Below are 26,371 nucleotides of genomic sequence, written 5' to 3' on the forward strand. Positions count from 1 at the left end.
TTCTGGAAAATGGATTTCCGGTTAACGGATCCCATACTGTAGTGTAAAAAAGGCACAATAATTCTCCACACATCACCAGGCATTGCCATGTAAAAAACGGCATAAAAATGGCGTAATTTTAAAAAAAAATCTACGGTATATTATTTGGATAAAATGGAGTCTATGGGAGATGGCCTTTCCATAATTCCTAGCTTTCTGGATAACGGGTTTCCAGATAATGTATCCCATATCTGTATATTTTTTAATGAAATTTTTCCTAAGGAAGACTGAAAACTTTGTTTATGGAAAAATTAGGAAAAATGAGAATAATCATTTTCAGGAGTAAAGTAGGAAAAGTTTGTGAAAAGCAGACAGATGTTTCCAGGTGGGCAGCAACTGAGCATTAATGTCCCCTTTTCTTTATTATAGAAATATATGTATGGAATATGTATAATTGTTGATATGCAAATGTAAATGTATGTTAATTATTGACAATGTTTTGGCATTTTTAAGAACCTGCAGGGAACCCATCCTCAACCTTGTGTATGGATGAAATGAAGAGTTCGGGGAAGGCAACGCAGAAAATAGGAAAGTTTCAAAAACATTCGCCATTTTCCTTAAAGATTTTGCACAATTGCAAAATGATTGGTTCTCTCTGTAATGAAGCCATTTCAGTTGAATGTTGATTTCACCGCTAATTATGGCACTTAGATTGTAAGCTTTTGTAACCGTTATTTGTTAATGTATTAAGAGTCCTGTTTGTTATAATATTATTACAAACCACTGTGTAACTTGCTGGTGCTGTATATCTAAATGATGATGGTGAAAAGTTATTTCCCACAGTTTTACATGCATGGATTATCTCACATTACCCAATTTTAGAAACGTCAATATTTGCTTGTAATCCTCTGACAACAGCTGCATCATGCTCACAGACATGTTTGCTTTTTTCATTATTCTTTGTATTATTATGAAGCTCAATAAACAGCTGATTTTACTGTGACTTGTGCCTCTCCCCCATTGACAAAAAAAAAAAAATTAAAAAAACTAATAATTATACATGCGGCCAAGTGTATGCATCATGGAGATGGGAAGAAGCCCTTAAATGTTTAATAAACTTGTTTCTTTGTCTAGAGCTTTGTATGGGATGCTATTAATAACTAAGCTGGTAGATACCCATCGTATCTGTTACTATAGCATCTCCACTTGTATCAGGGACGTGTGACAACCTAAGAGGGCTGTTATCAGGTTTCAAGATCCTGTAGCATTGGTCGGGCAAGAAGGGAGCATATTATGATGTGCTTTTGTTTCATTAAAAATGTGCATTAATGCCAGAGACATTCTGTTCTCAGTAATTTAATTACCACTCTCATGTGCATTATTGTATAGGATCTATAAGATAAGTTCTTCTTTGAATGGCATCAGATAACATTGCCCTGGTTCCTGACTTTGCCTGATGTGGGTATAAGGTTGATTAGTTAGTAGCATTGTGTGTGGGTGTGATGTGTGCAGCTGTCATCCATCCCTCCACAATAAGGATCACTAGAGGCACAGCTCTTCCTCAGCTTCACTGGATACACTGACCTGAACACTGAATCTGGATCTCCTATACAATTCCCTGGAAAGCTTCAATTCAGCATTTTAAGCTGCAACTAAAAAACACAAGCTGATATTTGAAAGGGGAATTTTAATGAAAAAAAATGCACTTGGATATTACATTTCAGTAAGGAGCTCTGTGCAGGCGATGAATGATCCTTCTCCAAGTGGCACCCTTGTTAATAGATCTCTAAGGTGTGACATGACAGTAAGGATGAATGGTTCATAACTTTGGTACTACTACTGGCTATACACATTTACAATGCTCAGTTCATTCAAAGAAAAAATCTTCAGCCCTGGAAAAGAGGAAGTGAAGAACAACATCGGGGACTCGCTGGGGAACTTGCAAAGGTAACAGCTTTTATTAAAAAGACACTAAACTGCTAATTTCCCCCCAAACTCCTTATATTTTGTACTACAGGTATGGGATCTGTTATCCGTATAACCATTATCCAGAGAGCTTTGAATTACAGAAAGGCCATCTCCCGTACAATCCATTTTATCCAAATAATCAACATTTTAAAAAATGGTTACCTTATTCTGTGTAATAATAATAAAACAGTAGCTTGTACATGATCTAAACTAAGATATAATTAATCCTTACTGAAAGCAAAACCAGCCTATTGGGTTTATTTAATGTTGACATGATTTTCTAGTAGACTTTAAGGTATGAAGATCCAAATCAGAGAAAGACCCATTATCCGGAAAACCCCAGGTCCCAAGCTTTCTAGATAACAGGTCCCATACCTTTACCAAAATAGGCAGTTTGTTTTTCTGTCTCTAGGTTATGCCTAAATAAAGTCCAGCATAACATTACAATAGAGTTGTATTTTACTAATGCACCTTGGTTTGATTGTTATTGAAGTTATTGGTGCTGAACATATAGGCACTTTAATAATATATGTATAAATGCATCACAAATAAAGTGGACACATTAACATAATTGCATAGCTGACTGTGCCAAAAAGAGAGCTAATCAGATAATCGCAAGAGACACATAGTTAATTATTGGTTCCCAGTTCATGCTCAGGACAAACCTGTATCTTTATCCCCCACTGTATTTCTAGAAGTTTGTTCCAGGCATATTCAGTGGCATAACTAAATGTTATGGGGCCCACAGTAAATTGCTAATAATTTAGGTGCTCATGGGGCCCCCTATTTCTCCCCCCCCCCACAGTTGCAGGGTCTGATTCCTGTGTATTTATGTCCCTGCTAATCTTATAATAATCAAGAGCCCACCCTATAATTTTAGACTAAGATCCCCTCTTCTTTCATTCATTCTTGATCAATTGTTGATTATTTTAAATACTGGAAAGTGTCCATCATATCTCCACTTTTACTGTACATATTAGGGTCTCTACTGAACTCTTGTCTCAATTCAAACTTTATGAAATGATTTACATAACTGAATTTTTTTGCCCCTATTTAACTATTTACAGTTTAGCATAAAACTGATGTATATTCATAATTTTCCATATTCAGAAATGCAAAATTGCAATCATTAATACGATCAAGAGAGGCAGAGCTAACTAGTACAGGTACTAAGATGATTTGCATGTGTGTGTGTGTATCAGCACACACTGTGATCCTCCATATACAGTATACAGTATCGTGCACCACTGGATCTACCTTGTTTGGAGTGCTGGTACTGTGGGACAATATATATATATAGATAGATAGATAGATAGATAGATAGATAGATAGATAGATATATCTATATCTATATATATATAAATATATATGAAATTGTGTTAATTGATATCACTTATGGTGAAAGACAAAGTTTATTTGACACAAGCTCTGTTGATTCTGAACTCACGAAGGAGTCAGAACCCTAAACACAGTTTTTATAGACTCTCCCTCTGGAGTTACCAAAGGGTGAGCATAGAGACATCCTTTTATAGCACTGAAAAATAAAGAACTGCTCTTACAGCCAAGCAGGTGTCTCTGTCTAGTGACCAAGGCTAGCTTGGGAACAGAATCCCTCCAATTGGTGGGGCTCCCAGGGGGAATCTGTATCCACATAATTTTATTCTCCGTCACATATGAATATACATTGATTGGCCAAACAGAAATTCAGCACATGATCCAGTTCATAGCATATATGGGGACATGGCCCATGGCCTGGTAGCCAGCAGCCTATATGAATGGCACCTACTGTTTAGCCATGTGAGCACTGATCAGTTGCAGACCTTCTATGCTAAGCTGCTGTACATGGCTAAAGGCACCAATTAACTGGTGTAACAGGAGGATCACAATGAATCAGCAAAAAGCTAAGCAGAAACTAAAGTGATCACTGGAGCAGAGAACGTTGAGAATGGCAGCTGCCAGGCAGAGCCAACCTGATCTGGGATAAGTAACAAATACTGAGAACTTCTAGGTACCTTTCCGTTATTTCTGGTGTGCTGCTTGGGTTCACAGTGTTCAGTTCCTAAAACATATGATACTAATGTCCTCTGCCATCCATGTGCCAGCTAGTATTATATTTCTTCAGCTATATCACTGGTAACAATGCCCTATTTAATAAACTACAGTAACAGACAGGGCCGCTGGTACACTTGCTCAAATCTATGGGACAATGGGAAGAAAAGTGCCCATTGCGCAAAGGAAATTAGACTGATTTCATGATCTGGATACTATAATTCCCAAATATCTGCTGCATTTTAATGAACTATTAATTAGTACTGTTAATTAGATTCCTCCAATATTTGTATATGTAAATAATGCAGCTGTGCCATCAATAGTACCCAATATCATGGAAAAGAAACTTTGGGTTTTTCCATTTTTGGGGCATTTTAGGAGTTGGAATAGCCAAGAAATACAGACACGGGTGCATTTATAAACACTGGACACTGCACCTGGGCAGTAACCCATAACAACCATTCAGTGATTCAGTCAACTACAGGTTGAACATAAAGCAATAATCTGTTTGGTTGCCATGGGTTACTGCCCAAGAGCAAATTTGGCCAGCGTTTATAAATGAGCCCCACTGCCTATGGAGCAGGTCCAGACTGGGATTTACAATAGGCCCTGGCATTACAAGTTCACAGAGGCCCAAGCAGCCCCCACCAGCCCAATAAATAGGGACTGTCTGTGGGAGCTTAGAGCAGCCGTCTGGCATTTGCCAGAACCCACAGATTGCCAGTCCGGGCCTGCTATGGAGTACTTTAAGCAGTTCGGTTGCACTTCCGATAGAGATGAGCAGCAACCCAATTTTCAGTGCTTTGTGGGCAATCAGATCTGGTTGCAGTTATTTAGTTTATTGATATATTTGTGAGTTTTTCAACCTAATGGGTTATGTTCTGGCTATAACAAAAACACGCATGCTGTGAGCCACTGACAGATTTCACCTGGCCCGACAAGCTAATTCCACCATGAGTCAGTCATTTGCAATGGTCAAATGCCAATAGATTGTTAACTCTTTGGGGCAATATCATCTTAGCCTCTTGTATTGAATATTGGTTGTTTTTTTAATGTAATCTTGTATGCACCATTAATTGTACTGTGCAGAATATGCTAATAATAAATGTAATAGCATCTATACAGATCATTTCTATCTGGAAAAAAATATAAGAAAAAAATTAACCCTACTTGTGAAAAAATATAAAGATTTACAATAATAATCAGCAGCTATTTGGTTGCTAGGTTCCATTTTACCCTAGCAGGCAGACAATGGTTAGAGAGACTGGAAGATGAACAGAAGAGGGACTAAATAGAAAGATAAGGAATAAATGCAAAAATAGCCTTGCAAAGTAATTGTTTTTTGGCTTCTTGGTTTAGTGACCTCAACTAACAGCTAGAAAGAGGCAGAAGAAAAAGCCAAATCATTCAAATCTATAAAAGATAAACAATGAAGACCAACTGAAAAAGTGCTAAGAATAAGACATTCTATAACATACTAAAAATTAACCTAAAGTTGAACAACCCCTTTAATGATATAGTCCCTTTTTAGGATGTATAATTGGCAGAAGCAAGAATGTTATGAGTATTATGTAGAATTTTGAGTTGCTGTGCTGGTCTGGGTGTGAATGAAGAGGCAGGGTCTCCTTTGCTTGAGTGAAAAGACACTTGCTATATTTGTATGTGGAAGAGATGATAATAGTAAGTGAGCCTGGGCCTTTTTGCTATGTAAAGTAACTGATGGCAATACAGTGAGCTTAGTTTTAATTTAAATTTAATACAGCTATATAGTCACAGGCCATTATTATTTCTCCAGGAAAATTGATGGGACAAATACAGAAGAGGACACTTTTGAACTTGATGAAGATGGGAGACCTGTGCAAGCTCAGACTCAGCCACCTCCAAGATTTGACTGCTACTGTTGTGGACTGCCCAAGCGATATATTATTGCCATTATGAGTGGCTTGGGGTTTTGCATATCCTTTGGAATTAGGTGTAATCTTGGTGTTGCCATTGTCGAAATGGTGAATAACAACACTGTCTATGTTGATGGAAAACCAGAGATTCAGGTATGTTATTGTTATCGTATGAAGAAATGTATTTAACTTAAAGTAAAACTATACCCCCAAATGAATACTTAAGCAACAGATGGTCTCTGTGTTGCCTCAAATATCACCTGACCAGTGATAGTGAAGCTCTGAACAGGAAGAAGTGTGGGAGCAAAAGGCAGAACTTTGTCTGTTAATTGGTTCATGTGACCACCTAACATGTTTGGTCTGTTTGTATGCACCGTGAATCATAGGATCCCAGGGGGCGGCCCTTATTCCTTAAAATGGCGCATTTCTATTTAGGATTACCCAATGACACATACTACTGTACTAAAAAAGTATATTATTATGAAAATGGTTTATTTACATGAAGCAGAGTTTTACATATGAGCTGATTTATGCAATATATTTGGGGTTATAGTTTTCTTTTAAATGGTTTCTGTTACATGCTGAAATTATTTTAACGAATCCGACATTGGGCAGATAATCAGAGATGTGTAACTAGAATCACTATTTAGGGTGAAAAAATTAATTCTGTACATATATAGAACTATGGACCAGGATATAGGCTGTAGACTTTCATGAGTCTATGCTACTTTATGGACCTGAAATCTGCACTGTACAGTATTTTCAGTAAATTAACACAAATGTATATTCACAGAAAGCCCAGTTCAACTGGGATCCAGAGACAGTCGGCCTCATCCATGGTTCGTTTTTCTGGGGCTACATCATAACCCAGATACCAGGAGGGTTCATTGCAAATAAACTTGCTGCCAATAGGTAAGCTGGATGTATAATGGAAATGTATTCATATGTTTAGTACTGCTTGATGTCCACTCCTCCCAAACACATTACGGCACATTCATTATAAAAAAGCTAAAAATTAACATGTTGTGACCTGCAGGGTGAATTGTTTATTACTCCTAATTAAGGAATTTCTTTGAGACTCATCAATTATCTCCTAATTAATAATCTCTTCTGCATATAAGTAATTATATTTAGCTTTTGTTTTGACTGCCATTAATATTAATATATTTTACATGATTTTATATATTTTAAGAAATATGATTTGGCCATTTAGAGCACCTTGGCACTAGTGGTTTTGTAGAAGTGACCAATTGCTCCAGCCAAGCAGAGAAAATTGCAAAATGCTTTAGTCTTATTTCTTCTCTGTTCCTTAGAACGAGAGGCAATCTGATTCATTCAGCAGGGCAATCCAACGTATTGAGGCTGTATGCACGATTTACAGCTGCTAATTGTAATCTTTGCACAGATGGAATTTTTCCATCAGACCCCTAGGTATCTCAGTTCAGACAAGTGTAAAACACCATTATTTTGGTTTAATGCAATAACCTTCAGAGCTGTTGATTTCAGCCTACCACCTTCTACTTTATAATTTAAAGAATATTTTATACGCTGTTTTTTACACAGCAATGCCTGGTGATGTGTGATGTCTGGAGAATTATTCTGCTGTTTTTTACACTATAGTATGGGATCTGTTAACCAGAAACCCATTATCCAGAAACCTCCAAATTATGGAAAGGCCGTTTCACATAGACTCCATTGTAATCAAGAATTGAAAATTGTCCATCTGAGGCAACTTGAAGAGGCTTCAGATAGGGTTTTTTGCCTTCCTCTGGATCAACTAGCAGTTAGGCAGGTTAAAAAAAAGGGATGAGCTTGATGGACGTGTGTCTTTTTTCAACCTAACTTACTATGTTACTTACTATGTTACTATGTATTTCCATTTTCTCTGTAATAATAAAACAGTAGCTTGTACTTGATCCCAACTAAGATATAATTAATCCTTGTTGGAAGCCAACTCAGCCTATTGAGTTTAAATTTTAATGATTTTTAAGTAGACTTTCAGTATGGGGATCCAAATTACAGAAAGACCCCTTATCCAGGTCCAGAGCATTCTGGATAACAGGTCCCATACCTGTACACAGGGCAGCCATCAGGGGGGGACAGGGGGGAGAGTTGTAGGGGGCCCCGAGGGTAAGGGGGTCTCGGCCACACCACACTTACTTGATTAGCCGGGCCCCCCATCTTTCTGAGAGCTGCTGACTTTGGGAAGGCATGGATGTTTAAGGGGCCCTGGCCACCAATTTGCTTATAATGTGGGGGGGCCCTGGCTACCAATTTTGGCCACCATTTTTTTTCTCATGTGGGGTCCTAGCCACCAATATTTTTTAATGGGGGGGCCCTGGCCACAAATGTTTTTTTATGGGGGCCCTGACCACCAATATCTTTTTACTTTTTATTAACATGTGGGAATCCTAGCCACCAATTTTTTTCTTTGTTTTTTTACTGTGTGGTGGGGAGGGCAGACCTGTAGGTGGGGCTTGCAGTGGGCGTAGCCCAGGGGGCCCAGGAAATTTTGTCATATGGGGCCCTGTGATTACTGATGGCGGTCCTGCCTGTACATAATACATCTGCACCTTAGTGCGAGGATTGTTAAAAGGAGCAAAAAGCTCTTAAACTTTGCAATAAATGTAATTAAAGCCATTCAGTCTCATCACTAGTGATGGGCGAATTTGGGGCGTTTTGATTCGCCGAAAGCGATGTGGTCCAGGCGTCTCATTTTTGACGCCGGCGTCCGTTTTTGATGCCGGCGTCCATTTTTGGTGAAATTGCCGGCGAATTTTCGCTGGTGAATTTTCACAAATGTATTCACCGGTGGCGAATCGCGGGAATTCGCCGCGAATTTGCGCCTGGCAAATAAATTCGCCCATCACTACTCATCACCGCCAAAATATCTAAGGCAGGTTGTACTGACCTCCTACTTGGGTTTAATTCAGAAAGCAGCAGCCAAAGGATCCCTGGGCATTGTAGTTTATCATTATATAAATATTTGGGTAACTGGGTGTATGACTAAACCTGCTTATTATTACAAATACTAAGTACAAGTACAACAAGAAATGCCCAACAGCAACAGACAACTTTACATTGTGCTCACTCATACTTATGTACATGTAAAACATATTTCTTAGCAAAGCCAAATAACCGTGGCCAATACCTAGGTATGCAAAACAGATTTTCTGGCTATTTGTATAAGTCACGTTTCCTATAATCTAATGATGGCTCACTAGGCTTTAGAAGCATTGATCTGCTCTCATCTAAATATGAAACCGATCCTACTAGTCTGTAAAATGGATCACATCATCAGTTATTCATCATCAAAATTCAGTGGCTTAGCATTCCTGTGGCATTTAGGATTTTTCATGATAATGTGGAGGACAGTGGCTGAGTGGCGGGTATTTCTTTCAAGGGAGGGCTGTTTTACATTACCAAACTGGATTTTTTCACATCACTTCCCCTTTAACATAAATTTATTGAGTCTGAATGCCCTGCTTTTGCTTCATGATAGCACATTGTTAGATCTGTTGTAAAGTTTGGTTGGTTCCTTTGAACTACTAGTAACCAGCCTGTAAATTAAATTCCAATTAAATATGAGCTAAGATAATTGTTGGTGCAAACAGAGACACATACTGTAGGTTTGGGCTCCCTGGTTCATGTGATCATTATTGCTGGTAAAATAAGCAGACATAATTATTATACCAAGAAAAGAAATGGCAGGCACTCATAGATCCCATGAACAGGCAACGTAAAGAAACTGCAGACTTTATTTAGACAGATAGGGGCCAATTCATTAACTTCGAGTGAAGGATTCGAAGTAAAAAAACTTCGAATTTCGAAGGTTATTTTTGGCTACTTCGACCATCGAATGGGCTTCTTCGACCTTCGAATACAACTTCTACTCGAATGATTCGAACAAAAAATCGTTTGACTATTCGACCATTCGATAGTCGAATTACTGTCTCTATAAGAAAAAACTTCGACCCCCTAGTTCGCCAACTAAAAGCTACCGAACCCAATGTTAGCCTATGGGGAAGGTCCCCATAGGCTTGGCTAAGTTTTTTTGGTTGAAGGATAATCCTTCGATCGTTGGATTGAAATCCTTCGAATCGTTTGATTTGAAGGATTTAATCGTTCGATCAAACAATTATTCCTTCGATCGTTCGATTGCAGTATGTGCGCAAAATCCTTCGACTTCGAATATCCTTCATTCCCAGTCGAATATCGAGGGTTAATTAACCCTCGATATTCGACCCTTGATGAATTTGCCCCATAATGTACAAAGCCTTAATCGTTTTGTGCACACAGTCTATGATTACGTTCAGCAGACTTCCTGTTAATTATGTGTTTGGGACTAGAAACAAATGTACATAATACATAATAGTGCTACGCAATATGTTGGCGCTATATAAATACATGTTAATAATAATAATAATAATACTCCCAGGTCCCTAATAAGACTCAATAGCAAAGAACAGAGACACTGACATGCAGACTAGGCTGGATTTTTTTTGAGAATTTTATATCTTTGGGCTACTCGCTCTGTAAGATACTTTTTTTTCTTATTGCTATTGGTGTAGGGATTCTAATTAAAAAAACTACCTCTAACTTGGTTTGGTTGTTGTCTCGCTGTTAACGTAATCAGGCCTATTAAAAATATATTGGGCTAATAAATGTTTCAGTGAAGTAAGACGACACCCTCATCCTTCCCTTTAGCCTAAACCAACTGGCCACTAAAAGGTGCAGAATCATATGCTCAGCATAAAGAAAATCTATTCTCCCAAATGCTACTGTGCCACTCATCTCCTTATTATTTAACTGGACAAGTTTTGGGTTTTCAGTGTTGCTCTGTAGTCTGTTTTTTTTATTCAATGCAAAAAAGAAAAAAAGATGTGTTCAGTGCTTCCAGCTCTGCTTGTTGGAATAAAGTCTTCATAATGATCCAGATATTTTCACATTCTAATTCCTCTTTACATTAAGGGTGTATTTATCAAAGGTCGAGTAGTGTTTTTGAGTTTTTTGAGGTTAGTTTTCAGTCAAAACTTGAATTTTCAGGTTAAAAAAACTTGAATTATTCGGGGTTTTATATAAAAAATTTAAATTTTTCGGGTATTTATAAAAAAACCTTGAATTTTATGAGATTTGTAATACCCCGAAGCTGGAAATAGCTTGTATCCAAAAATACTCCAGCTAAAACCTGTGGTCATGTAGAATTCAATGGCAGAGGTCCCTTGAATCATTTGAAGATGTTAATAGCCTTCACGATGTTCTGTTTTTTTCATTGAGTTTTGCTAAAAAACTTGATTAATTTAGTTTTTTTTTTAGTCTGCCTAACTGCTAGTTGATCCAGAGGAAAGCAAAAACCCCATCTGAAGCCTCTCCAATTTGCCTTAGAGGGGGAAAAAATTCCTTGCTGACTCCAAAATGGCAATCGGACTAGTCCTTGGATCAACTTGTACTATGATCTATCTTCCATAACCCTGTATTCCCTAAAAAGTAATCCAACCCCTTCTTAAAGCTATCTAATGTATTAGCCTGTACAACTGATTCAGGGAGAGAATTCCACATCTTCACAGCTCTCACTGTAAAAAACCCCTTCCGAATATAAAGGTGGAACTTCTTTTCTTCTAATTGGAATGGGTGTCAGCTGGAAAGACCTACTGGTAAATAAAGCATTAGAGAGATTATGATATGATCCCTTTATATATTTATACATAGTTATCATATCACCCCTTAAATGCCTCTTCTCCAGCGTAAACATCCCCAATTTGGCCAGTCTTTCCTCATAGCTAAGATTTTCCATACCTTTTACCAGCTTAGTTGTCCTTCTCTGTACCCTCTCTAATACAATAATGTCCTGTTTGAGTGATGGAGACCAAAACTGTACGGCATATTCTAGATGGGGCCTTACAAGTGCTCTATACAGTGGAAGAATGACCCCCTCCTCCCTTGTAATACAGCTCAATACCTTATTTGCCCTTGATGCTGCTGACTGGCATTGCTTGCTACAGCCAAGTTTATCATCTACAAGGACTCCAAGGTCCCAAGGTCCTTTTCCATAATGGATTTGCCTAGTGCAGTCCCATTAAGGGTATAAGTGGCTTGGATATTTTTACATCCCAGGTGCATGACTTTACATTTATCAACATTGAATCTCATTTGCCACTTAGCTGCCCAGATTGCCAGTTTGTCAAGATCCTGTTGCAAGGGTGCCACATCCTGGATGGAATTAATTGGGCTGGATAATTTTGTGTCATCTGCAAACACTGATACATTACTTACAATACCCTCCCCTAAGTCATTAATGAACAAGTTAAATAAAAGTGGACCCAATACCGAGCCCTGAGGGACCCCACTAAGAACCTTACTCCAAGTAGAGAATGTCCCATTATCAACCACCCTCTGTACCCGATCCTGTAGCCAGTTTCCTATACATGTGCAAACGACTTCATTAAGCCCAACAGACCTTAGTTTAGAAAGCAGTCGTTTGTGGGGCACAGTATCAAATGCTTTGGCAAAATCCAAATAGATCATATCTACTGCCCCCACTGTCCAGAATCTTACTTACCACATCATAAAATGCAATCAAATTCATCTGACATGACCTATCCTTCATAAAGCCATGCTGATTGCTGCTCATAATGCCATTGACTAGGACAAAATTTTTAATGTGATCCCTTAACAAGCCTTCAAATAATTCGCCCACCACAGATGTCAAACTTACTGGCCTATAATTGCCAGTCTGAGATCGTAATCCCTTTTTAAATATTGGAATAACATCAGCTTTTCTCCAATCCATAGGCACCATACCAGATGAAAGTGAATCTGAGAAAATCAGAAATAGGGGCTGGTCTAAAACTGAACTAAGCTCTCTTAGAACCCGGGGGTGTATGCCATCAGGCACTGGAGCCTTGTTTACATTAATTTTTATTAAAGCTTTATGAATCATATCCTATGAAGTGAGCCTGGGAATTCAGACTCCTTTATTGTATACACTGAAGAAAAGAACTGATTTAGCACATTTGCCTTTTCTGTATCTGTTACAACCATACTGGTACAATTATTTATATATATGAATTATGTATAATCTTTGTAAAGTGCTTTAGAATATGTTGGTTCTATATAAATGAAGGATAATAGTGAAGGAGACAATTACAGTATATAAAGGGACTTTTCCCAAAGACATTATAGTAGGACAACCACCAGGATCAGTGCAAACTAGAGATGCACTGAATCCAGGATTCGGTTTGGGATTTGGCCGAATTCAGTTCAGTATTCAGCGGAATCCTTCTGCCTAACTGAACCGAATCCTAATTTGCATTTGCAAATTAGGGACAGGGAGGGAAATTGCGTGACTTTTTGTCACAAAACAAGGAAGTAAAAAATGTTTTCCCCTTCCCACCCCTAATTTGCAAATTCAGGGGTTCGGCAAAATCCAAAATAGTGGATTCGGTGCATCCCTAGTGCAAACTGGCTGAATGTAAAGAATAGGCATTATAAATAGACATTTTAGCTAAATATAAGAAGCACAAAGACAACTTCTGTAACCAGAATGTTTGTTATAATTACTGTATATCTATGCTGTAATGATGGTTTACTGGTTACATTTTGAAAACACTACTGATCCTTTGATCTCTATGTGCTGATGATATGGTTAACTAAAATCTGTTTTATCACTTCATTCAAAGAACATTTACCTTCATTTCTTATCTTTCACAGGGTTTTTGGTGCTGCTATATTTTTAACCTCAGTTTTAAATATGCTGATACCATCTGCGGCCAGGGCTCATTTCGGATGTGTTATATCAGTCCGGGTTCTCCAAGGACTTGTTGAGGTATGTGATAAAATAAGTATGGCAACTGAAAAGTCTGCTTCTGGAGTTCTCCTCCTCTGGGCTTGGGCATTGCTAGGAGTCCACCACACATGGAAAGTTGTTTAGGCAGTAAGGCTTATGTTTGTTCAATATGAGTTCTCTAAAAAGTCTGTACCAAACATACTTTTTGCCTAATGTTTTTATCATGAAAATTTCATGGTTTTTGTTATTTCTTGAACTTAATATGGAAAACAGTAAGATTCTTCAGTTATAATCTCTCCTCCCAGTGCCACGTCAAATTGTTGTCTAAAAGGTGGTAATACACGGACAGACTTAAGTTTCTGATTCTGGCCCTTTAGTCTGATTTGACAGTTTATCTGTCTCTGTATGGGGACCTTCGGCGGCCCATGCAAATGATATCTGCCAAAAATCAGGCAAATGTTAATCTGGCAGTTTTGATTTTCCCATTGGATCAGGAAACGCATCAGCTAGTTGATGTAGTCCTTACTCCATCACCTCTGTTTTAATCCAATTGTTTGGCTCTAAAGCCAAAGATTGTATTTAAGCCTAATATTGTCCACCTTAGGTGGGCATTTTGTGGAGATATCTTCTCGTTTGGAGACCGTGCCAACTGAGCGGATCTTATAATGTATGGGCACCTTATTATATTAGAATTACTGTGTGAGTTTATCTTGCCTATTTACACTATACAATAAAACTTTTCCCCCACTCCTCCAGGTCCAGAATACTTTTGGATTCCTGCTTTGAGGAGCAGGGAGTGCAAATATAAAGATGCATGGAAATCCTATGCCCCTTTATGGCTGCCTTATTTGGAGAGCTTGAGGGGTTGTTGGAAATGTTTCTGAAATGTTAAGTCCTATTAAAACAGACTTGATTGCTATTAACACAGAGAAATGATTTGACCACCTGATTACCACTTTATTTCAAAATAGTGTAGGTAGGTGTAACTATAAATGGATCTTTTTAGTTATTAAGGTTTATTCGGAGTCAGATAAGATATTAAAACTGTACAAGTGAACTAATATTGTAGTGAAAAACTATAACTGTACTTTTTTAATTCACTATAAATGAGGATTATGAGCTTCTCATGAAATTAAATGTAAACTTTACCAATGCAGGTCTAACCTTGCCATGTGCATTTCAGGGCGTTACCTACCCAGCATGCCATGGAATGTGGAGTAAATGGGCGCCTCCGATGGAGAGAAGCAGACTGGCTACTACTTCATTCTGTGGTAAATTCAGTATACAGTACATTTTTAGAATAGTTGCAACTGGTGCTTCTCTCTGCTATATAATATCTATCTTATATATTTAAATGCCAATTATACATTTGGAGGCAATACATTTCCTCTAAGGGGTTACTGACATGCCAGCTTACTAGTACAGCATCTACACTCACCTTCTCTGTTTATACATATATGTTGCAACCCTTTCGGCAGCATATTTAAATTAAGAGTGGTAGGGTTGGCAGCTTTTTAATACCCTAGCTGGCAGTTTGCTGGTTGGCCTGGTGGGAGCCATAAAGTGTTGGCTGTGTTGACAGTTCATTTGGGTTTCTCTGTGTCCTGGAAGTGATGTCTTACGGTGAATTTATGCTCTATGAGGAAATGTGTTAAAAAAAAATCACATAAATAAGAAAAAAATACATATTTCATAATGTAATATTCTTCATTTGTCACATTATTGCATTGCTAATTATTTCTTGTGCTATTGTGCATTTTTTAAAGGCCTGCTTAAAGATGGTGTTATTTTGAGGGGCAAAACAGAACAACTTTTTTATTAAGCTTTATTACTCAAAGTCCACTATTTTGGGATGTAGACAAATCCGGAATCTTTTATAAAGTCTTTGGCTGAATCCCGAACTGAATCCAAAAATCGAATTTGCATATGAAAATTAGGGTAAGAAAGGGCTATAAAGAAAAAAAAATCGCAATTTCCTTGTGCAAGGGACTTAAACATGATTTTAATGATTCAGAACAGAATTATATAAACCAACAAATAAGCAGCATTTCCCGTATAATAAGTACTGTAATTTCCAGAGAGGATGGGGGGAGGGTGTCAAGGGGCAGGCGGAGAGCTGTTTTGTAGACTCAACACATGTGTTCAGTTACCATACCTTTACACATTTTTATGGGCAACATCTGATCAAGTAGTTTAATTGGTATAAGGGGACTGCACTATTGACCAAAGCTCCCCATAGACGCGACGATTCTTCTTGCCGAACGACCGATTTTAGAGAAGTCCGACCAATCCTTCGAAATTATCGAGCGGTTAGTGGGATTCGAACGATCGTACATCTTACGAATTTTCGGCCGACATCTGTCAGGAAATTGATCGGCCAGGTCAAAAAATCTTTGTCGGCCCCAGTGCAATCTCTCTATGTTTGCAGGGCCAAGCAGGCAGCTCCCCTTTGTTTTCCTGGCAAATTGGTCTTTTTAGTTGATGGTCAATTTGTACGATCGTACGATCATTCAGAGAAAATTGTGGTCTTACGATGAGGATTGGATCTTTTAAAAATCTCAACATCTATGGCCATTGCCTTTTTTGGGAGGTTGATCAGACCTTTTAGCCTGGATAAACAGTAAGCATAGTAAGGCCATTGTTCAGTCATAGTGTTCCTCCACCTGCTTTAACAGTAATAAGACCGGGTCTAGAGGAACTATAAGTGGCAGAAGATGACTGATCTCCTTTATCACCTGTGTCCAGAACCACTGAATAACAGGACAATGTCATGCGAGATGTATACAATCTATAATTTATTCCAGATACCACCTGGCCAAAATAATCATGAGCCAGAAAGCATCAATATAACAATAGTAGTATAATTTATCCAAACATGCATAGATTGGTAACAAGGATTATTTATTTTTGCTACTTAGGATCCTATGCTGGTGCAGTCATTGCAATGCCATTAGCAGGAGTGATGGTACAATATATTGGTTGGTCTTCTGTATTTTACATTTACGGTAAGAGATTTTTATTTGTTTTGTTACAATAACATTTTTTTTAAATTTGGATTTGTAAAAAAAATCATAAAAAATATGAGTGACATTGTTCTGGATTTTATAGGTGTATTTGGCATGTTCTGGTATGTGTTCTGGCTGCTGCACGCCACAGAGAGTCCAGCTGCACATCCTTCCATCACGTTTGAAGAAAGAACTTACATAGAGACAAGTATAGGAGAAGGAAGCAACTTAGTTACAGCTGGTGTAAGTAGCTAGCACATTATATAGACCTCTGACCTCTGTCTGTTAACTTTCTAATGTTTTTTGGGCCAGGCATTGAAGTTTACTTTATTTTAAAAGGGGTGGTTCACCTTTAAAGTAACTTTTAGTATGTTATAGAATACCCGAATCTGAGCAACTTTTCAATTCTTTATTTTTTTTATTTATTTTTTATTTATTTGTCTTTTTCTTTGGATTTTGGTCAGCTTTCAAATGAGGGTCACTGACCGCATCTAAAAACAAATGTTCTGTATGTAGCTATACATTTATTATTATTGCTATGTTTTATTACTCATCTTTCTATTCATGTCCTCTCCTATTCATATTCCATGGGAAAGGGGTGAGCTGAGGTGTATTGCAGAGGCAGCCCTCCTTGCATGGCGTTTATATGTTTTCCATGGATCTCCACAGGTTTCCTCCAGTATTCCAGTTCTCAAAGCTCCACTGGGGCAAGGATTGATGTGAACGATGTATAATTTTTGTAAATCACTGCAAAATATATTGGTGCTATATACAGAACAGATAATAATATGTTTAATGGGGGTGGTTCACTTTTAAGTTAACTTTTAGTATGTTATAGAATGGCCAATTCTAAGCAACTTTTCAAATGGTTTTCATTATTTATTTTTTATAGTTTTGGAATTATTTACCCTTTTATTCTTTCTGAAGTTCAAATGGGGATGAGTGACCCCATCTTAAAACAAATGCTATGTAAAACTACAAATGTATTGTTATTGCTTCTTTTTATTACACTTTCTAGTCAGGTCCTTTCCTATTCATATTCCAGTCTGATTCAAATTAGTGCATGGTTGCTAAGACAATGTGGACCCTAGCAACCAGAATGCTGGAATTGCATTCTAGAGAGCTGCATCACGGAAAAATTCACAAATTTTACCTCAAAATTCACAAATTTGCTGCAAAATTCACGAAACGGCGAAAAAATTTGCGAAATGCATCAAAGTCTATGGGCGTCTGAATAATTTTGATGCGTGACAATTTTTATACGCACAACAATTTTGACATGTGCCAATTTTTTTTGACGCAGCATATTTTTCGCCGTCTAATCTTTAATAAAAAGCTAAATAATTTAAAAACCACAAATAATAAAAACTTTTCCTATACTATATCATTTTGTAACCCTGATTTTAATGTGATAAATTCTCACACACATATATGTATATTTTCATCCTAGAAATTCAAAACTCCCTGGAAGAAATTTTTCACCTCTATGCCAGTCTATGCGATCATTGTAGCAAATTTCTGCAGAAGCTGGACCTTTTATTTGTTGCTAATTAGTCAACCTGCTTATTTTGAAGAGGTCTTTGGCTTTCCCATAAGCAAGGTATGTAAATCTCCTTTCAGATTCACTATTAGAATTACACTGATGAAGAAAAAAAAAATAGGGATTGTATATTTGATTTCAATCTTTACACTCCATGATTTGTTGTGCACACTGATGTCACAGCTTTAAGGGAACAAATCAATACGTTTCAGTGAAATGGTGAAATCCAGGGGCTTAACTAGTACATAAAATAGGAGCTTACTTGAGTTTGCTAAACTACAATTAATAGTAGGGGGAGCTTTTGCTACTACTGTATAATAAATAAATAGTTAGATATGATTTATGTACTGTTATTTGCTTCATAACATGTTACCCTTCACCATTCATATGTTACTATTTAATATATTTGATTTTCTTGGGCCTAGGTTGGCCTGCTTTCTGCAGTTCCGCACATGGTTATGACAATCATTGTACCTTTTGGGGGACAGCTGGCTGATTTCTTGAGAAGCAGAAAGATTCTGTCCACAACAACTGTCAGAAAAATCATGAACTGCGGAGGTACTAAGGTTTTTGTTTGTATTGATTTATTAATACTTGTAGTTTTCAGCTTTTAGTGCCAGTTTTTTCAGCTCTTACAAATATGGCAATAAAGTTACATTACATTGTATCTTCATCTATTGTTTGTCAATACAAGTGTTTTCATATATTTTGGAAACCCTGTTCTACTATAAGCATTATCTTTTATCGTTTGCAAAGTAATCGTTTTGCACTATACTTGCTAATTATTTGAACTGTATTCCTGTGGGTGCCTTTTTGTCCCTACTTGTTAACTAACAGGTAATTGGTGATGATTCTTTTTATACATTGTAGCTTTTATATAACTATAGAATTGAAGGTCAACTAAACAGGGAGAGTGATCTTGTTCCTCTATTCTTAGTACCTCCCATACATTACTTCAGCTTCCCTCTTATTGAAGATGTAATATCACCAGAGTGCAGTACAGGTTTAGGATCCATTATCCTGGTTATCCAGAAAGCTATAATTATGAATGGATGTCTCCCATAGACTCCATTATAATTAAATAATCCAAGTTTTAAAAAACGATTTCCTTTTTCCTGTAATAATAAACCAGTATAGATACTTTTATTAATATATTAATGGTGTTAAACAGCCTATTGTCAGTGTACAGGCCTATGTAATTCAGCTGGCATAGATGCTGCTGCCTCCTACTGGCTTGTTGTCTGTCTAACTCTGCCAGTGATTGGGGTTCTCGGTCCAGAAAAAGAGCCTGAACAGTTTTCACACCAGGAACTTGCTGTAAGTTTTCTCCACCAGGTGTATTTCATCCAGTGGAGAAGTGCTCCATCAGTCATACTCTTTATATTCTGTACTGCATGCAGATAACCAAAGGCATAGCTTCTTAAAATGCACCCGCAATCCTGAAATCTATGAGCTGCTTTTAAAAGAGAATGGAGTGGCACAGAAATACAACATTGCCATTTGTTTAGAGGTCCTGGTTACTTATTGTAAATGAAAAATAATCTTTTCTTAATGATTGTGTACACAGGTTTTGGAATGGAAGCAACTCTTCTCCTGGTGGTTGGTTATTCCCATACCAAGGCCATATCAATAACATTTTTGGTCCTTGCTGTGGGGTTTAGCGGCTTTGCTATATCAGGTACCATTATGTTTTGTTTGTCAGTTTTTTTAAGATTATAACATTGTATAACAATATAGTTTTTGAGTTGCCTGATTCAGTTTGATTTGTATAGAAAAGCTGGATAACTTTCTGGCCCTCGTGGGTTGTTGTAAAGGGGAATGACAGGGATGACTGGGCTGGCCTGATGCTGTGTTCTGCACCTTGCACTGGCTTTTTTAAAATCCGATTCTGAGCAACCCATGGTTATGAACTCAGAAAAATAGAAATACTGATAATATTCAGCTCATATGAACAACTGCAGTTAAACTTCCATTTATTTATGGTGTCATCTGCCTGCTAACATCCAATTGACGGGAATCAGTTATTAATTATGCTATTGGGGCCTCTTGCCTGCTTAGAGTTGTGCCTCCTAAACGTCATAAAGTTAGGTTGGCTTGTGCATGGCTACCTACCTCTAACCTAAATCCTATGATATCAGACTTTACCGGCAGTCAGAGTTTTCTTCTTTCACTAATCAGATAATACAATGCCAATTTCCACAATTCCTTTTTAATAACTCTTTATCACTGATTCCAAACCAGATATTGCAACACAAAGATGTGCCTAATTAAATCATGTTAATTTATTTTAATGTATTCACTCTGTATGGCAAATATTCAAAAGTAACCTTCTGTTAATTAACAATGTGCCAGCGTCATTGATCATGTCCAAGTCCCATCAATGTCTTCTGATCACGTCCATGTCTTCTGAATTTTTTTCATTTAACAGGATTAATGGGGGAGCAGCAAGAAGTTACAGGGTCCCCTCCAAAGTAACTACCACCTGACACATACATATAACTATATCAAAACGTCACAGCCTTCAGGACCCCTATTAGCACATTTACACTCCTCTTCCCCCATTTCAGTGTCGCCTATATGTACTGTTTCTTTGTGGAAAGAAGCACAGTAGCTCTATGCCATAAAGCACACCAGGAGAATTGTACATAGCAGGTAGTTATTATTATTTGTAGGAGCTATAACCTATTACCCTCTCCTTCATATGAAACAATAAATAAACTTCTAGTCTGCTACAAGTTACAGTTATGCACTGTTTTTCCTGACATAGGCTTAAGTGTTCTGAGGGCATTGTCATTTGACACAAGTAAACACAGGGGTTTTTCCCCGTTTTAATAATTTATTCATGCTGGCTGGTGTTTTATTTTCTACGGACTGTGCGTTGCCATTCTTCATAATTTCTAAACACTGGAGCTTTGTGCACTTCATGCTGCTGAACCCCCACCGATTCATTTGTTGCCTTGTCTAAATTGTATTTGTCTTTTTCTAGGTTTTAATGTCAACCATTTAGATATTGCACCAAGGTATGCCAGCATTCTGATGGGCATTTCTAATGGTGTTGGAACCTTGTCTGGGATGGTGTGTCCACTCATTGTTGGTGCAATGACAATAAACAAGGTACTAGCTATTACATTCAAGGGGTGGGTTACCTTCAAGTTAACTTTTAGTATGTTATAGATTGGAAAATTCTAAGCAATTTGTTAATTAGTCTTCATTATTTATTTTTTATAGTTTGTGAATTAATTGCCTTCTTCTTCTGACTCTTTCCAGCTTTCAAATAGGGGTCACTGACCCGCCCCTCCCCATTTAAACAACAAAGGCTCCGAAAAGTTACAAATATATTGTTACTGCTACTTTTTATGACTCATCTTTCTATTCAGGCTCCCTCCTGTTCATATTCCAGTCTCTAATTTAAATCAATGCATGGTTGCTAGCATTATTTGGATTAGCAACCAGATAGCTGAAATTGCAAACTGGAGAGCTGCTGAATAAAAAGCTAAATAACTCAAAAGCTACAAATAATAAAAAATGAAAACCGGTTGAAAATTGTCTTAGAATATCACTCTCTGCATCATACTAAAAGTTAATTCAAAGGTGACCAACCCCTTTAAGTAAGATTCTGTATAAATGAATGTTTCTTTTTTAGTGCTTACAAGACAGACGCAGGGCTACAAAACCAAACATGAAAATCTGGCTGCAAACAATTTTCTCAAGTTCATGCAGTCAACTAGTCATGGACAGCATACACTACAAGCACATTCTGACTATAAAAAACATGGAAAGGGGGAATAGGACATGTGGGAACATTTCTATATTTGTAATAAGCTGGCTTCCAAACTTTCCATACCAAATGGAAAAAACAGTCTATGGAGCTAGGTTTGAGCTAATTCCTATTATAGATGAACTGTTCAGATGCATCTCTTCAACCCTTGTGCTCCTTTCCTTCAACTCTAGCAGCTTAATTATGATTGTGGTCTTCGTTTCCTCCAAACCAAGAGCTCCACCATGTCCTGCTTCCTCTCTGGCTCCTATTTGATCAACTTTACCCTTCCTCATACCTCACATCTCAGAAGTGTCCCTGTTTCTCTTGCATTCACTCACTCAACCCCCATAGCTATTCCATTTCCCTAAAGCTCAACTATTTCCTTGATTTGTTGCCTTCTGAAACCGGACCCAGACAGCCCGGTTTTTTGAAGGGCTGTCCTGGGTCAAAACTGCATGCCTGTAAACAGTGTAATTTAGAAATCAAAAACCATAAAAATCATGACATAATCCTGTTAAAGAAACCAAAACAAGTAGCATGTTTGCATAGTCAAAGCACCACCCTGATATAGGACTTTCCAAGCACTTGAGTGTAGGTCAATAATATTGAGTGGTGTCCTTGGTCCCTAAGTTTGTAGTAGTATAAAACTAACTCTTTTTATGAAATCAAAGTCAATTCTCATACTAACCATATATATGAGCCTATGGAACAAATAAACGATTAAGCTGAGGTGAAGAAACAGAGACAGCAGAAATTATAGTCCAAGTATGGGGGCAACAACTTTTTTTCCCTATATTTGTTTTCCAGAACCCAGGATCTTAGAAGTATTCTGTTCTATTTTAGCTACTACATTGATATCCTGTTTATTCCTTGTGAATTTACCTTTCATTTCATTTAATCTAGACACGGGAAGAATGGCAAAATGTATTCCTGATTGCTGCAATAGTCCATTACAGTGGAGTTATATTCTATGGGATATTCGCTTCAGGAGAGAAACAGGACTGGGCTGATCCTGAGGACCTTAGTGAGGATAAATGTGGGATCATCGACAACGATGAACTCGCTGAAGAAACTGAACTGAATAATGAATCCTTCACAGGTTCAAATAAAAAATCCAGCTATGGAGCTACTATTCACAGCAATGAATCACGCAGGAAGGGATGGAGAAGCAAAAAGGGAACGACACAGGATGTAGACGAACAGAATTTTTATCAGCACGAAAACGGAAGTTACGATTTGTCCTAATTTCAGGAAGCAATTAGTATGTGAAAAGATTCCATATTTACATGTTTTATTACCTGTTTTTAACTTGGGTTGTCACCAGGAGTTACTGAAATATCACCGATAAATGATAGAGCTGCATATTCCTTTAATGGATATGAATTAAAATGCTATACAGGCATCATTGCTTTGGTATAGTTATACTTTCCTTCCACCATAGCTAAAGAGAGAAGATCCATACCCCATACTCGTCAACTGGATTTCCAACCACGTGAATATATCTGTATATACATATATTTGTGTGTGTGTTTGTGTAGAAGGTTGTACTGTCTGTGAAATGCAACATGTTTACGCATGTGTCAGTTATACTTATATTTTTGGGAACGTGTGGGAACATTTGGGAAAAATCCCTACAGTGACAGTGTAGCCTATGTACTCCAGTTGTTGCAAGTTGCCTCTTACAGCATCCCTCTGGCAATTCTGCTGCAGGGAGTGTAGTTCTGCAGGAGATGGAATGTTAATGCTAAGCAGGCAGCTGAACTAAGATTTCCTAGGTTAGGGTGCTAATAGCTGAGCCGAGGCTTAGTTATAACATTTCAAAGCTAAGGTGGAGCTGAAATGTTTTTAAGCAATAATAACACATAAAATACAGGCCAAGAATGCCAACAACACAAAGATGCGTTTGTTTGAGTATCTGAAGGAATCAGAGGAAGATGGATACAAATTTATTTTTGGAATTTAGCATAAAATTATAAATAAAAAATGTTTCCAGCAATTGTACATTACAGAATGATTTAACTGAATTGTCACAGGAATTAAAAGGGTCTAAACTAGGCTTTCACTGAACTCAGGCCTTTTGGATTTGGCCAAGTACAGTCAAAAAATGCTGTGTTTAGCTTGCTAGTACTATCTGTAATTTTACATGATCACAAGGTTTGGATTCAATTTGGTCAAAGACACTTTTTTTCCACTGGAAAAACAACAAAATGCTTGGCTAACCAACTAACATACATGGTCTAAAGAGATCCTTGCCACTCCTGAGAAACCGTTAAGGTATCCCTGCTCTATTTTATTCGGACCCTGTTATTACTTTTTTTTTCCGAAACTGTAGTCTGGATACAGACCCATATATTAGTGGAAGCCTCACCTCAGTAATAAATGGAGTAAAACACCTATAGCTGTGAGGTGTGGTGAATCTATGATTATAGAATCTATTTTGAGCCAAAGACTTTGAGCATTGACCATCCCATGGAGTTCATTAGGGTTAAACTGAACACTAATATGGTCCTCTGTTATTTCATATGACAGCAAAGAACAGGGCTAATGTCCTGGCCTCCCAAGTGGCATGTGTAGCATTTTGTAGGAATACCATCAAATCACTTACTATTTTATTTAAAGAACAAACCTTAAAGCATATGGAAAATGTGGACATATGCAATTTTGTTAGAAAACCTGCCTCTACAATAAATCTGCTTATTTTTTAAAGGTGCACTTTTACTTCATTACTATCCTGTTGAAATCTGATTTTAGCCATGAGATTTTAATAGGCTTCATTAACAGATTCTTAGTGTAGTACAAGGCACAGAGATGGGCACACATATTTGTTGGTAAAACATTTCTCATACATTTGCAATTGTTAGCTGCAGCTCTAGCTTGTATGCCTTAGTGCAATAGTGCTGTGTTCTCTTTGCTTGCTGTGTATTTGGCAAAAGAAGATAACACCCATGCCATGCCCTTGTGGCGTCAGTAATGTTACACATGAGATTTGCAAAGAGGCACAAGAGTTGCGCCTATATCATCCATATTATTTAAAAGCAGGAGAAATGGTGGTAGAGTTCTGAAGCTAAAGCTACTTCATGGGCAAAAAAACTAACAGTAAATTGTGTTGATTATTACAATTTGCACATTGCTTATTCCAAGAAAATGAGGCCTGGGAGTTCTATATGAAATTGATTTTTTTTTTAAAAAATACATACATAGATGAAATCTGTATCTCCAATGTGCCAGAAAAGAATAAAGCTCATTAAAAGCTCATATAAAGCTCATCAAAACTCATATGTATTTAGAATATTGAATTTTAAGAAGGGTCTTTCATTCGATCTAATCAGTACTACGTGATTTCTAAATTGTTTTGACAGTGCATTTAGAATAATGACTATTAAATATCCCTCCTGGGCCAGATGGTTCTAGGTAAAAACGATAATATTTACTATAGTTCAAATGTTCTACTGTTTTCTTTCAGGAACATCATCGCTCATGCAATAAAAACAAATTATCAGTTCATGGAAACAATTTCAGTTGATACTTTCTAAGAACCCATCGTGAGTGCGGGAGGTGGACATTGAGAACCTGCTCTCATTTCCCCCTCCCATTTGTGAGAGACGCTATATCTGGATTTCTTTATCTCTTTTGTTTATCCCACCTGTGTATGAATGGCTCATTGTGTGGATTGTTTTGCTGTCTAGATCCTGGTGCATTCTAAATAAATTATTTTGAGTGAAATTGCGGTTTTTGAGTGTTTTTCTGTTATACTCTATATTATTAAAGCACTGGGGAAATTTCACTGCAAACTGAAAAGAATGTCCAATGCAGAGGAAATTTCCACATAAATGATATTACATTATATTAGGATAATAGAGTTTGTATTTATTTCAACAGTGTTCTTCCAGGAAAATGCATATTTGTTTTTAGGTTAAATTAACTTAGAGACAATTATACTGACTAATTGTGGATTGTGGCTCTCTTGTTCTGTAAACATTTGATGCTTATAACTTCCCTACAACTGACTCTTTTGCATCTTTTGTAGGCATCCCACGATATAAGATATAAGAGAATTCTCCAATGAGTGTGATTCCAACCAGCGCCACATTAATCAACTTTGTTATTTCAGCATATTGAGATTACTGTCATTTTTGGTTACCGATATTATGAACTCCAAAACTTCAGAAGGGCAGATATAGCACTGTTATGAAAGCAGATATAGCACTGTTTAGGCTAGAAAGCAGTGATCTGTGATCAGAGACAGAAAACATTGCTGCCTTTGTCTAAAATTGTATAAAACCAAGAAATGAGGGTCAAGGGTAAGTAGTTCAGGATTCTCATGCATTAATGGGGACACTGACCATCAAAGACTCAGAAAAAAGTTGTAGTCCAGCAATATTTGGGTGG

General features: G+C 37.4%; 1 protein-coding gene across 1 annotated transcript; it reads left to right on the forward strand.

The window, feature by feature from the left end:
* The first annotated feature begins 1,458 nt into the window (after window positions 1–1,458).
* Window positions 1,459–25,270, forward strand: LOC108711007 (vesicular glutamate transporter 3). Its single transcript, XM_018252303.2, has 12 exons — window positions 1,459–1,926; window positions 5,792–6,044; window positions 6,685–6,803; window positions 13,602–13,716; window positions 14,861–14,948; window positions 16,596–16,682; window positions 16,786–16,925; window positions 18,133–18,282; window positions 18,648–18,780; window positions 19,790–19,900; window positions 21,209–21,336; window positions 22,886–25,270. The coding sequence occupies exons 1-12, from the start codon at window positions 1,838–1,840 to the stop codon at window positions 23,225–23,227; spliced, it is 1,755 nt and encodes a 584-aa protein (XP_018107792.1). The 5' UTR covers window positions 1,459–1,837; the 3' UTR covers window positions 23,228–25,270.
* The last annotated feature ends 1,101 nt before the right edge of the window (window positions 25,271–26,371 follow it).

Source organism: Xenopus laevis, chromosome 3L (assembly GCF_017654675.1).
Source record: "Xenopus laevis strain J_2021 chromosome 3L, Xenopus_laevis_v10.1, whole genome shotgun sequence".
NCBI classification, from domain to species: Eukaryota; Metazoa; Chordata; class Amphibia; order Anura; family Pipidae; genus Xenopus; species Xenopus laevis.

What these genes read in the sequence shown, in the direction of transcription:
- LOC108711007 (XM_018252303.2), top strand. Translation starts at nt 1,838, where the DNA reads ATGCTCAGTTCATTCAAAGAAAAAATCTTCAGCCCTGGAAAAGAGGAA. An exon ending in GGCTACTACTTCATTCTGTG is followed by an intron (nt 14,949 to 16,595) that starts GTAAATTCAGTA and finishes TTTGCTACTTAG; the next exon opens with GATCCTATGCTGGTGCAGTC. An exon ending in TTGGCTTTCCCATAAGCAAG is followed by an intron (nt 18,283 to 18,647) that starts GTATGTAAATCT and finishes TCTTGGGCCTAG; the next exon opens with GTTGGCCTGCTTTCTGCAGT.